General features: G+C 35.6%; 1 protein-coding gene across 1 annotated transcript in view; it reads left to right on the top strand.

Annotated features, from left to right (window-relative positions):
* Positions 1–14,908, top strand: part of ZPBP (zona pellucida binding protein) — a gene marked incomplete at its 3' end in the record, with an annotated part of 152,228 nt that overhangs the window by 14,446 nt on the left and 122,874 nt on the right. Inside the window, exons 3-5 of the mRNA XM_084247520.1 lie at positions 6,220–6,345; positions 9,469–9,618; positions 12,057–12,275. Coding sequence (XP_084103646.1) covers positions 6,220–6,345; positions 9,469–9,618; positions 12,057–12,275 — 495 coding nt within the window. The remainder of the gene's footprint in view (positions 1–6,219; positions 6,346–9,468; positions 9,619–12,056; positions 12,276–14,908) is intronic.

Here is a 14,908-nt window from a genome sequence, read left to right on the forward strand (position 1 = left end):
CCTTCAAAGGGCTGTAAGGTGAAGGATCTTTTATCATTATCCTTCCTTGGCTTACGATAGCCACCAAAAGGTGGCTTTTCACATCATTCTCCTGGTATCTATGTATCCAAATTTCTTTCTTTTATAAGGACACTGGTCATACTGGGTTTGGACCCACTTGATAAAGTCATTTTAATTTTATTATTTCTGCTTTTAAGTTCACATTCTGAGGTTCTGGAGGTTAGGATATCAACAGTATGAATTTGGATGGGGGCATAATTCAAAACATTACACCAGGATCAAGCTGTTTTTCTTGAATAAATTTTTCCTGGATCACTGTCTTTAATTTCCAGAGTTATTAAAATGTTGATTTTGACAATTTCTGCCACTTTTTTTCATTACTTTTATGGAGATAATAATTGGTATTCTTTACTCTGCCGATGACACCGATGACACTGATAATAAACTTATCACAACTTTTTTAAAAAAAGGTAAATTTTTTACACCTAAATTATAGAAGATAATTATAACTACTTTCCTTTTTAATTGCGTTCTTTTATTGGATATGATTAAATTTTGATTTTTTTAAGATTTTATTTATTTATGCATATAAGAACTGCAGTATAGACCAGAGGTGTGGGGGGTTGGGTAGGAGGATTAACCAGAGACAAAGTGGGGAGCAGAACAGGCAGATTGTAGGGGCAGGATGGGCCACAAGGCAGGTTTTATGATCCGGCAGTCAGGTAAAGAAGAGTCTTGGAGCCCTCGGTGGCTTTCTCAGGCTTTTATTGAGCATTACATGTAGTGTGGCAAACAGGTACACAGGAGCAGGGGTGCTTGGGGACCAGGAGGCCAGCAGGCCCCCAGCAAGTCTTCACTCTGGGCTTCTCTGGCTTCTTTTCTCCCCTTCTCTCTCCTGCCTCTCTCCTGCTTCTGCTTCTCTTGGCCACTATCTCAATACTACTCCCATGGCCCACAGAAGTAAACAAGTCAGATTATAACAATGTAACAACTGCAGGTGCCCCATCAGGCAGGGCAATCCTAATGGTTGTAGGACAGAAAAGCCTGAACAGCCATTTACTCTACACAGGTCTACTGAAATACATTGCTGAGGGGAGCAGCAGGCGCAACAGGAGTGCTCTTCTGTGTCTTGTGGTTTAGCTCCCTTGCTGGACATTGATGCCTCAGTGGCTGGTTATAGCTTGATAGTGCTGAGACTTTAACCCCTGCACACCAGGGAGGTCCTCATTAAAATTTAAAATGGATTGACATTTCAATTTAACAGGTATTTCTTATATCATCGTAACATGGATTGCTCTATGATATTTGACTAGTTGTACCACCAGAAAATGCTGACTGCCTGATTTTTTTCTTCCTGCCTGTCTGGAATTTCTTTAGTATTTTCTGTCATGCAAAGTAACAAACAGCACCTATATATGTCAGCATTTTTCTATTTGGTGATCTTTTTTAACTTGTTTACCATTTTCTCATTTATTCTGTTGGTCTTCTGTTTTCATTCACTTGTGTATCCATTCATTCACTAATCGTTTATGTCTTGGACTTTATGACATTCCATTTTTTTTTGGAAGTGATTAAATACTATTTTGTATATTTATATTTCTTTTTGTACCTGTTCAAAACTTTTCTGGGTCTAGCAATAGAAGTTCATCACTATAGGACCCAAACATTTCTTCAAAATGGTTGCACCAGGTTGTGATTCCTCCACCAGTGTGCTTCCTTTTCCCCCAACAGAATGAAATACTACCCAAATTTTCAGTTTTTGCTTAAGTGAAATTTAAGTTACCTCTACCTATAATTTCATTGCTGTTTTCAAAGAACTTGCTTTAGTATGAAAAATGTTCCAGTTTTAAACTTACTGTTGAGTATCTTTATTGCAAATATCTTCTCCCAGATTTCAGATTGATTATGCTATATATCCCTGATGCTCTCTTTGCCATTGTTGCATAGAATTGAATGAAAATTGTTAAACTTTAAGGAGTTTAAATTTTTCTTCTTAATGTTTGTGCTTTTTGTATTGAAAGTGTCCCAAACCGCAGGATTCGTAGGCACGAAAAGAGGGCTGAGGATTGAAATGAGGGGATTGAGACAACTTGACGCTAGAGGTTGCTTCTTTATTTTTTCTTTACCTTCTCTTACTTTTCCCTGTCTTTCTACCTTCCCTGACCTTCTCTCTGCTCCTCTCGCAGTAACCCCCTGACCTTCTCCTGGTTCTCTTCTTATATCCTGGTAGATCCTCCCATTGTACCTCCCAGTCTCATTTGATTAACAGGAAAAACCTGTGGTTTCTCAGAAGGTAAAATGGTAAAGCGAAACTTAATTGATGGCACGTGTAGCGCAACACTGAGCATGCTCCGGACAGAAAGAGTCTTCCTCTTATGCCTCTGAATCAAACAATGTATTAATAATACAATGTTCTAAACCAATGTGACTTCAATAAGAGTTAAATAAATAAAAGATCGTTCCAGATCCCAAAGGCACAGTTATTTTTTAGATTTTATTCAAGTAATTTATCTTCAGATCTTCAACTTGTATGAAATTTTTGTATATGGTGAGAAGTATAAGTGTAATCCCAACATTTATGTATTTACATTGTTTTAAACATGATTTATTATTCTGTATTCTCTAGTGATTTAAGTTGCACTGCTTTGTATATATTTTTGTATGTGTCTTTCCCTCACCCCACAGTCCCAACATTCTTAGTCCCTATGTCAGGTCAATTTATTGTAATTGTATAGCTTTATAATTTATCTTATTACTATTAATAATTTATCTAAATAATGCTAGTCCCTTTTATTTGCTTTTTAGAAATATTTGTCAACCTTTAACTTTCCAAATTCATTTTAATTCAGTATCCAACAGTTTCATAAAACTTTCTTCTGCCATTTTGCTTATAACTATGTTGATTATACATATATATATATAAAACATGAGTATAAGTTGATATCTTATAAGTTATTCTTGGATTCAAACATTCCAATTATGGCATTGTGGTCTAATTTTGTATCTTTTACTATGGTCTGAACATTTTCTCTGTAATGGTCGTATTTAATTTTATATTAACATGTTTTCATTGTTCTGTAAATGTTATCTTCTTTCCTGTTACGTGGTTTAATGCATTATTGCTGATATAGGGGAATATTATTTATTTTTGTATGTTGATCTCACATTGAGAAGCTTTTCTGGATTCACTTGTATTTTCTATGGCTTAAATATATAGAGGGGTTAGTGGGGATGAAGGAAGGGTGTAGTCATGGCGTGTGATACTTTCTTTACCTGTCAAAGCCAGAGTAGAAAAGAGATACTTGGGCTTAGTTTTCAAAGGTGGGGCATTTATATACCTTATATACATAAGTAGAATCACAAAGAATGGTGCATAGTGCTATTCTGGAAGAAGGTGTGGGGGGGAAGGATATGAAAAGATGTAATGGCACATATTTTAAAGATAGCTCATGAGGAATGCCAGTTGGTCATGCTGAGGAGAGGCAATTTTATAAAACAAGCATTTACTAAATGCTTTTAGGAAAAAGATGAAATTTAAACTGAGTTCTGAAGGAAAGAAATAAGGAAATGACAAATTAATAAAAAGAGAGCAGAAAAGAATGTAACAGATTGTAATGGACAAAAGTCTTTCTTTGGAACAATTAAAAGACAAACTCTTGGTAAATATTTCATGAGAGGCTAATGAAAGTACAAACAACATTATGAATAAATAGATGGTGAAATGTCCAAATCAGAACTCAGTATTTGGAATAATTTTATGTTAATAAACTTGAAAACATAAGTGATAAATTTATAAAATAGGTGATTGTTACTCAGACTAAAAATTGATTAAATATTCCTGATTGGTAATCAAAAAGTCACCTTTTATTCCCCAATTTCTGCCCCCAAAGTATTAGGCTATATAATTTTTTTTAAAGATGTATTTATGTATACAAGAACTGGGGCATAGGCCAGAGGTGCGGGGCTAAATTTATTTGGGTTAAATTCACATACAATCTATATTGTATGGTCAAAATTTGGGGCAGAAAAATATAAGATCAAAATATACAAAATTGTAACAACTAAAAATCTCAAGATTGTCATCATGTCCACAAGCAAAACCGTATTTATAAATCTATTGCTCAAAATATTTTTTAACTGCCAGAATCATATTTGTTTCTTCATACATACTTTACTAACAAAAGTCTAATTGAGGTAACCAAGATTACTTTATGACCTTAAAAGAGAATTAATGTTTTTTTTTTTTTTTTTTAATATGGATGCTCGGAAAACTGTCCATATTGTTCAATCACCTAGTGTGTCTCTATGTCAAATTAAAAAGTCATGCTATCTACACTGCTAGATTCTCTTTTTTTTTTAAATTTATTTATTTATTTATTTTTTATTTTTTATTTTTTATTTTTTTTGTTTATACATGCACTGGGTACAGTCAGAAGCGCGGGAGGGTGAGAGAATTCACCAGAGCCAGAGCGGGGAGCAGAGCAGGCAGAAGGACCGAAGTACACTGCTGAGGGGAGCAGCGGGCGGCAGGAGAGGTCTGCGCACCATGTGGGACCCTCCTCCGGTGGCAGGGGAGCAGCCAGGGATCAAACCGGCGCCGCAGAGGCCGTGGGCAGCTTCGCAACCCAGCGCTCAACCGCTGCACCACCGGGGAGGCCCTAGATTCTCTTTTTTAATATGGGTTATATTCTTTTTTTTTTTTTAAAGATTTATTTATTTATTTATACAAGCACTGGGTACAGTCAGAAGCGTGGGAGGGTGAGAATTCACCAGAGCCAGATCGGGGAACAGAACAGACAGAGTGACGAAATACACTGCTGAGGGGAGCAGTGGGTGCAGCAGGAGAGATCTGTCGTGCCATGTGGTACCCTCGCTGGGGGCTGGGGATCTAACGGGCGCTGCAGAGGCTGCGGGCAGCTTTACAGCCCAGCACTCAACCACTGCGCAACCAGGGGAGGCCCAACATGGGTTATATTCCAATTCCAAAAGGAAATCAGGAGAGGTCTGCTATACCATGTGGGTAGCTCCCTGGCCAGGGATCAAAACTTGTGCTACAGTGGCTGAGGATGGCTTCATAGGTTGAGTCTTAACCCCTTGTTTCACCAGGGAGGCCACTATTCTATACACATTTTTAAAGACAAGATCACTTTGCATGTTCTTTCAAAGAAAATTTATAGAATAAAATATGCCCTATGCATTTTATTTGGGTAAATTGTCACGTTAACTGGAAAAGGACAAAGGATGGTATAAGAAAATCATACGTGTTACATTTATATAGTTGTTAGTATATCTTTTTTCTTTTTTTTTTAAATGGAGCTATTTTGTTTTTTTGTTTTTTGTTTTTAAATATTATTTATTTATTTATACAAGCACTGGTTATAGTCAGAAGCACGGGAGGGTGAGAGAATTCACCAGAGCCAGAGCGGGGAACAGAACAGGCAGACTGAGGAAGTACACTGCTGAGGGGAGCAGTGGGCGGCAGGAGAGGTCTGCTGTACCATGTGGGTTGCTTCCTGGCCTGGGATCGAACTAGTGCTCAGTGGCTGATGATTGCTTGATAGCGGTGTCTTTAACCCCTGTGCTACTAGAGAGACCCCAGAACTTTTGAGTAAATGAAAAGCAACTGAATATTTACTGTGTTCTTTAGTATCTCTTAAAGAATATTACTTTTGCTTATTTAATGACCAATATTCTTTCAATTAAAAAGCAAATTTCACAAAAGTCTCATTATTAAACTGAATCAAAACATGTATTGATTTAATAATTATATGTCATTATTAAAATTTTAATAGTTAAAAATTTCAATTACATTGTGTTACATCACTAAATAATGTATTACTCATTTAAAAATATATCCTGTCAATTTCTATCAAGTTTGGTGTTTTTGCAAAACAGATAAAATCTGATTATAGAAGACCTTAATGCTTTGTAACTGAAATAATATTCTGAAACTACAATAAGTTAATACATATGAACTCTGAATATAAACACCAATGCATTATGCTCAGGTTGAGATACATACAAATGTCCCAATAAAGTGCATATGCTTAATTTTGAATGTTACATGGAATGCACTGAAATTTAGTTCTTATTAAGTAAGCAATACTGTAGTGGAAAACTTATAAAAACTTTTACTAATCAGAACTACAAAAATGTAAGGCGTAATAGTTCATTAGGAAAGATAAAATATTATTGGAATATTTTAATGTTATATTTCAGTGAACGTGTATGTTATGCTCCATCAAAAGAGTCCACATGTGTTATGTGTAACCCACCGACTACGAAATTCTGAACTGATAGACCCATCGTTCCAATGGCATGGACCAAGAGGAAAAATTATTTCAGGTAGGATTTTGTTTCAGTTGTCTTAATTGAATTTATGTTTTTTGATGTACATGAAATGTACTTATGGATACTTCTATATGGTAGCATTAGAGTTTTCAAATTTTTGGAAAAAGATACTATTCTGAGGGTCCTTAATAGAAGTTTGAAATTTTTTTCTCTTAAGACAGGCAATTTCATATTCAAAGTATAGTATATAATTGAATTTTGAATTAGTTAAGATAAATATTTTATTTTACTCACTTTCCTAATAGAGCATAAATTTTCAGAAATGCAGTTATTTCTTTTTTTTTTTTTTAAGACTTATTTATTTATTTATTTATAAAAGCTCTGGTTACAGTCAGAAGCATGGGAGGGTGAGAGAATTCACCAGAGCCCGAGCGGGGAGCAGAACTGGCAGATGATGAAATACACTGCTGAGGGGAGCAGCAGGCACGGCAGAAGAGGTCTGTGCACCATGTGGGACCCTCAGCAGTGGCAGGGGATCGAAATGGCGCTGCAGAGGCTGCGGGCAGCTTCGCAGCCCAGAGCTCAACCGCTGTGCCACCAGGGGAGGCCCAATGCAGTTATTTCTAAGGATAAAAAACGTATTAATACAGTGGTTTTTGTATTTATTAAAAAAATTCCCAGAAAATTCTATATTCAAAATAACCCTTATTTTCAGAGAAGTGTCATATCACAGTTCATTGCTTATCAGTTTTAAAATTCATTAGTTCTGCTATTATTATTTTATAAATAACTGAAATATGTTGACTAATTTTCTTACAGCTTAAAAGGAGACCCATTTTTGAATTCTAACCTGAATTGAACCAAATAAATCATATAACTATATAATTACTTTCATATTCATTTGTCGAGAAATATTCAGGTTGTTTAGTTGGATTGTAAAGTGTACAGGACAAGTCTTAGATTTGGTCTGTTTCTTCCTCATTTTATTCCTTCCCTTCCTTTTTTTCTTTTTTTTTTAAAGATTTATTTATTCATGCATACAAGAACCCGGGTACAGGGCAGATGTGTGGGACGGTGAGCGGATTCACCAGAGACAGAGCTGGGAACAGAACAGGCAGACTTACTGAAATTCACTGTTGAGGGGAGCAGCAGACTAGTCAGGAGAGGTCTGCTGAGCCACGTCGGTGGCTCCCTGGCTGGCTGGGGGGATTGAATAGCTTCATAGATTGTGTCTTAACCCCTTGCGCCACCAGGGAGGCTCCACATGCTAATTTTTTTTTTTTTTTTAATTTTTTTACAATAGCCCTTTTCAGTAAGTGCAGTCATTTTCTCTATTTTACCTATGTGAAAATAGACATTGAGAGAAAAAGATACCTTTCAGAAGTCTTCTGCTTTTGAATTCTGGTTTCAGAATTCACAGATAAAATTTATATGAGGTAGGAATTATTGTTCTTTTCACCATTCCGTGATTCTTTGTAGGTTGTGTCTGTCTAGCTTGAATTTTTTGTTCAACTTGTTAAATTTATGTTCTGTGGTATACTTTCTTACATTTTTAATATATTCATGACCTATATCTCATTTACTCCTGATACTGCATCTTTAAAATATGTCACAGTGTGTTTTATTATGGATTATGTGCTTCTTAATTTTCTGGTTCTTGTATTCAAATATATATTGATACACATTGATATTTTGGTTTGGGAAATTTTCATTTAAAATATTTTCAAGGAATGCATAGATTTATTGATGATAGCATGTTTTAAAACCTTTTTAAAATGTATAGCGACATTTTTATCATGGTACTATGAAATATCTGTGTTAAAAGAGCAGCATTTATGCTGAGTATATAATCTTTCATCAAAAGATATTCATGAAGAAGTAGCCATTACAGTAGAATTGTTTTCTAAATATATATCACATTTTTCAGCTTCATCCAGGATATAGAAATGGGAGTACTCAAGGCATAATGCTCTATGTGGGTGGGTATATCCATCTATTCATTTCTCCTTCAATATCTGAAATAGGGCTTTGCATGTGTTAGAGCACCAATAAGTTTTTACTGAATAAATTCATAATAAAGATTTTATCACTAAGACTCATCCTTTGTCTTACTTTGAAGAAATATTTAAACTTGAAATTTATATGAAATGAATCATTTACTAAAAATTGAAGAAGATCAACACTTAATGATAGTCATTTCAAATGTATGGCATATTCAGTTATTGAGTAAGCAAGTTTTAATGCCTAATAATTTTCCTAGTGCAAATTGTGGTTATGAACTTTTTCAAATATTTAAACATTTTCTATATTTGTTACCTAAAATGGTATTGTGAGATATGCTGTCATCTATTATGATTCTTTGTTATACAGGTGAAGGGGTTGGGCTTCAGAAAGATTAATTGATTACCCCAGAGTAGCACATTGTGAGAAAATCAGACCTCATCCCTCAATGCCTCTAGATCAGACTTTTTTCTCATTACATAACATCTCTTTCTTTTATTGTGATACTTAAGTAATGAGGCATGTTGAAGTAAAATTGGATCATACATTTCTAACTCCCAACACTGCAACTCTCTAATTGTGTGACTTTAGGCAAGTCAGGTGATTTAATCTCTTTCTCCCCCCCCCCCTTTTTTTTTTTTCCTGCAACCCTTAAGGTTTTAACCTAACTTTTGCTTAGTATTATAAGCAGAGAAAAGAAATCCCTAGTTATTAGTGATTATATAATGCTCTGGGTATACTTTCATTTTTTTCATATATGGTTTGTAAGTTTTGAGGGAGTAACTTGTTAAAAAACATATATAGGAATATATAATTCATTATACATTTGTATATATGCCTGCGTATGTATGTGTACATACCTATATGCATATTTATGAATGAGTACATGTTAGTACCCAGTTTGTTGCAAGGAGTAGATATATACTTGTAATTGTTTGTCTCTTAATACTTAGCTAGACAATTGATGAGCTCTGATTAGTGAAAATATGACACACTGAATAGGTCATTCTGGCACTCTCTGTGAACAAATACCAGATGCCATGACTAGTTATGCCCTCACCTTCTTCAGTGATTCTTTAGGTAAATTTTTATGGTTTACTCTGTTAAAATCTTGTAATTTTATATCAGTCTCATGTAATTTAATCAACTAGTTGCTTTATCTTATTCTTTTATTAGAAAACAGCACTGCAAAAGTAACATCCACAGGAAGTCTTATATTCCAGAATTTTGAGGAGAGTATGAGTGGAGTTTACACATGTTTCCTCGAGTATAAACCTACTGTGGAAGAAGTGGTTAAAAATCTTCAACTAAAATATGTTGTATATGGTAAGAACATTTAATTATATTAAAATATTTATTAATGTTTTTCTATATTTAATTTTTATTTAAATATTTTAGAAGTTTTGTTTTAAAGAGATTTTGTTACTTTTATTTTTAGTGTATTATAATAAAATAAAAATTACTGCCTATATTTCACAAAGTCCTTTATAAGCAGTTAGTGGAATGATTTTTTGTCTTCAGGAGAATGTTGATATGTATGTAGTGAATTTAAGTCAATAAATGAAAATGGGGATTATGGAATGTTTTCAAACCATTAAGATGAGATTGGAGTCTGTACTGCTTTTAAATTCTGAGTGCTATGCTTAATGATATACTGCCATCCTCCTAAACAGGTTTCCGTATCACTGTTGTAAAATTCTTTTCTAAAAAGCAATTTAAAAGCAATTTCATCTGTTGAGGTTTGAGATTAGGGAGAACTGAGTTGATAAGAAATGACCAGGAGAACAGTGTAAACAAAGGTGGCTTGTTAAGTTCCAGCTCATTGGTGGGACCCATGTGTCGAGGATAGAGTAATGGTGTTCAAAGATGTCTGTATCTAATCTCCAGAATGTGTGAAAACATTACCCTAAAATCTCAAAGGGGATTTATAATTAACAGATTTTGATATGAGAGGTTACCCTAAATTATCTGGGTAGGCCCATGTAGGGTAAGTGACTCTCGGGCTTTTGCACCATTGACCTCTGGCTATCACTGTGAATGCACTAGGCGCTTGGGAATGTGGGCTTGGGGTACTGATAATGGACACCTGGAGTGTGGTGTGGGTGTGCACAACTGGGCACACCTGAGTCTGGAGGCTGACCATATATGGGTGGCAGAGGACGGTGCAGTGCAGTACAGTGGTGAGTGATGGATAGACCACCACACATATATATATATATATATATATATATATATATATATATATATATATATGTAGTGGCAGGACTGACACAGTGCAGGTTTTCTGATCCCATGCAGACCGGGTAAAGGAGGAGTCAGTGTCCTCAGTGGCTTTTTGCAGGTTTTTATCAGGGTTTACCAGGCATTTGGCAGGCAGGGGTGCTGGGGGGCCGGGAGGCTAGCAGTCCTCCCAACCCCCAGCAAATCCTCACTCTGTCTGGGCTCTCTGGCCTTCTCTGCTTCTGCTTCTGCTTCTCTTGCTTCTCGCTCGGCTTCTGCTCGGCTTCTGCTGGTGTTCCCCGTGACGCCGCCCTTAAAAGCACAGTCTCAGCCCAGGTGAATCCCATCTACCTATGCCCGCACCCTATTCCAGGTATATATGTATATATACACACACATACACACACATACATATTCATATATATGCACACACACGCATATGTATTGTGTTTAACATCTTTTTAAGAACTGTTCATATTTACCAATCATTTCTACAACAACTGACAAGACCTTTTATGGTTGTATTTTCTGTCTTAGTATTTTATCAACTTATTTAATGTCTCATATATTCATTTTCTTTTAATTTCTTTTCCCTTGCATTTTCATCTTCTTACCTTTCTTTAATGCTCTCAGATTTTCCCAGAATTGGTGTAGGAGAGTCTGTGGTTTTTATTCATGTTTGTCAATGAAAGTGATAGTTTGTAAGCAGTTAAAGCTGTCTGGTCTCTACGTTGAATAGAAAGACTAACAGTAGCTTGTATATATATATATATATATATATATATACATTTAATTTTGACTTAGAGTAAGGAAAGTGATAAATACTGGGTTTCACTTTAGTGGGAAACATTTCTTCATCTGTAAGCCAGGAATAGGTAGGAACTGTACATTGATTAACAGAAGTAGCAAGATCTCCCTGTCTTGGCAGGTGAACCTTCTCCTTTTATGATATTCTTTTGGATGTCTTATCGTTTTTATAATGTCATCCCAGTGAGATTTTGAAATGAATAGAAAATATTTTCAATTCCAGACATTGTAATAGTATTCAATTAAACTTGGGATTTGTTAGAAATATGATTTTTTAAAAAAAAATATTATTGGTAATTTTATGACTTTAAGCTCTTCCAGGATGAATATTTAAAGTTAGAGATGTTTCATTCTTGAGGGAGGTATATTGGTTAGACTAGGCTCTCTGGGTTAGAATCCTAATTTGATAGCATATGCATTGGCCATGGGACATAGGGTTGACATGAGGAATACAAGGAACCACTGTGCCTCTCAATTTTCCCATGATGTATTTAAAAATGAAGCCAATCTTAAATGATTCAAGAGATTGAACTGAATTATTGTAAAGTGTTTTATAATAGTAATTTGCTACTTAGTAACTGCTAGATATGTATTTATTATATTATGTATACCCATATATATAATCTATATGTAAAGTATACATCAATTTATTTCAAATAATAGATTCTCTTGAATAGTTGTTATATACTTGAATTGCTTAAATAACCATTTTTTGTTACTCTGTTTAATATTTGCAGCTTATCGTGAGCCTCATTATTATTACCAGTTCACAGCTCGATATCATGCGGCTCCCTGCAATAGTATATATAATATTTCTTTTGAGAAGAAACTTCTCCAGATTTTAAGCAAATTGGTTCTTGACCTTTCATGTGAAGTTTCCTTACTAAAGTCTGAATGCCATCGTGTTAAAATGCAAAGGGCTGGTTTACAAAATGAATTATTCTTTACATTTTCAGGTAAGTATATAGTTCTTAAAAGAAAACAAAGTGAGAGCACAAAGCTAATTTTAAAGACATGTCAGTTGCCAACAGTATTTTGGAATGTTCCCCATGTGAATGTTTTATATTTTCTATTTTGACTTAGTTGTAATAGTATCCCAGGGAAATAAAATTATACTGATTGATAAAATTAATGAAAAGAGTGTTCTCGCAAATAAGTTAAACATTGTTATGATAGTTTAATACAGAATGGAATTTAGTATAAAGTGTATCATAATATTTAGCTGCAAATATATAATTTGTGAAAGCATATGGTTGGGATAATGTGAATTTTTTTTAAAGATTTATTTATTTATACAAGCACTGTGTACAGTTAGAAGTGTGAGTGGGTGAGAGAATTCACCAGAGCCAGAGCAGGGAACAGAACAGGCATACTGACGAAGTACATTGCTGAGGGGAGCAGCGGGCACAGCAGAAGAGGTCTGCGCGCCATGTGGGCCCCTCGCCTGGTGGCCAGGGATTGAACGTGCTGCAGATGCTGCGGGCAGCTTCACAGCCCAGCACTCAACCGCTGCGCCAACGGGGAGGCCCAATATGAAATTTTTAAAAGATTTATTTATTTATGCATATAAAAGCTGGGGTGTAAGCCAGAGGTGTGAGGGGTAAGAGGATTCACCAGACAGATTGGGGAGCAGAATAGGAGGATTTATTGAAATACACTGTTGAGGGGAACAGTAGGGTAAATCCCCATAAAATTACCACCATAGTCTCTTGTGCTTTCTATGTCCCTGTTCTGATACCTCTCCCCCAACTCCTGACCTAGTTGAATCTCTCTGATTTATAGTTTGCCTGCTAGTTTTCTTTCTTTCTTTTTTTCTTGATCTCTTCTTTGGTTTCCCTATGTTCCTCCTATCAGTGAAACCATCTGATAGATTTCTCTTTTCTTCTGACTTATTTCACTGATCATAATCCCATCCAGCTCCATCCATGTTGCAGCAAATGGCATGAGTTTATCTTTTTGATTGCTAAATAGTATTCCATTCTGTATATATCTCACATCTTTCTGATCTAGTCATCTGTTTTTGGACATTTAGGTGGTTTCCATATTGTACCTATTGTAAATAATCATAGGGGTGCAAGTGTCCTTTGGGTAGATTCTTAGGAGTGGAATTGTTGTCATATGGTAGCTCCATTTTCAGTAGTTTGAGAGTCCTCCATACAGCTTTCCATAGTGGATGGACCAGCTTGAATTCCCACCAGCAGTGTAAGAGGGTTCTCTTTTCTCAACTTCCTTGCCAGCATTTGTTGTTGGCAATTTTTTTTTTTTTTAATATGGGCCATTCTCTGGTATGAGGTATCTTGTTGTGGTTTTGATTTGCATTTCCCTGATTATAAGTGATGTTAAACATTTTTATATATACCTGGTGGCCAATTTGCAATTCCTCTTTGGCGAAGTGTCTTTTTAGCTCTTCTGCCCTATTTTGACTGGATTGTTTGCTTTGTTTTGTTGAGTCCTGATGCTCTTTGTAGATCTTTGAAATCAGTCCTTATCAGTAGTATGGAGTGTAAATATTTTCTCCCAGTTGGTAGGGTGTCTCTTTGTTTTGGTTGTTGTCTCCTTAGATGTACAGAAGCTTTAACATTTGATGTAATCCCAGCTGTTTATCTTTTTCTTCACTTTCTTTGCTTCTGGAGTTGAGTCCTCAAAGATGTTTCTGAGGTGTATGTCATGGAGTGTTTTGCCTTTGTTTTCTTCTATATATGATTCTTCTTTTATGGTTTCAGGTCTTATGTGTAAGTTTTTTATCCATTTTGAGTTGGTTATTGTGCATGATGTCAGTAGACTAATTTCATTATTTTTAATGTGGTGTTTCAGTTTTTTCAGCACCATTTATTGAACAGACTAACCTTGTTCCATGCATATTATTTGCTCATTTGTCCATAGATCAGCTGTCCATGTATGTGTGGTTTTATTTCTGGATTTTCCATTCGATTACATGGTTCTGTGTGACTGTTTTATCCCAGTACCATGCTGTTATAATTACTGTCTTTTTAGTGTTATTGGAAGTCTGGGAGTGTGATTCCTCCATTCTTCTTTTTATTCAGGAGAGCTTTGGCTATTCGAGGTTTTCTGTGATTTTTTTTTTAAAGAACTTTTATTTATTTATTTTTTATTTATACGAGAGCTGGGGTACAGGCCAGAGGTGCGGGAGGGTGAGAGGATTCACCAGAGACAGAGCGGGGAGCAGAACAGGCTGACGGACTGAAAGCACTGCTGAGGGGAGCAGCGGGCTAGACAGGAGAGGTCTGCCGCGCCATGTGGGTATCTCCCTGGCCAGTGGGGAATTGAACCTGCCCTGCGGAGCCTGTGGACAGCTCCACGGTTCTGCTGCTCAATCAGCTGCGCCACCGTGAGGCCCGTTTTTTTTTTTGTGTGTGTGTGTGTGATTCTATAGGAATTTTTGCAATATTTGTTACATTACTTAAAAGAATGCCATTGCAACTTTTATTAGAATTGCTTTGTATCTGTAAATTGCTTTTGTTAGGATGGTCATTTTGATAATGTTAATTCTTCCAGTCTATGAGCAATCTATGGATGTCTTTGCATTTCTTTGTGTCTTTATTTCTTTTAACAATGTTTTATAATTTTC

The sequence above is a fragment of the Talpa europaea genome (assembly GCF_964194135.1).
Source record: "Talpa europaea genome assembly, chromosome: 11".
In the NCBI taxonomy this organism is placed as follows: domain Eukaryota; kingdom Metazoa; phylum Chordata; class Mammalia; order Eulipotyphla; family Talpidae; genus Talpa; species Talpa europaea.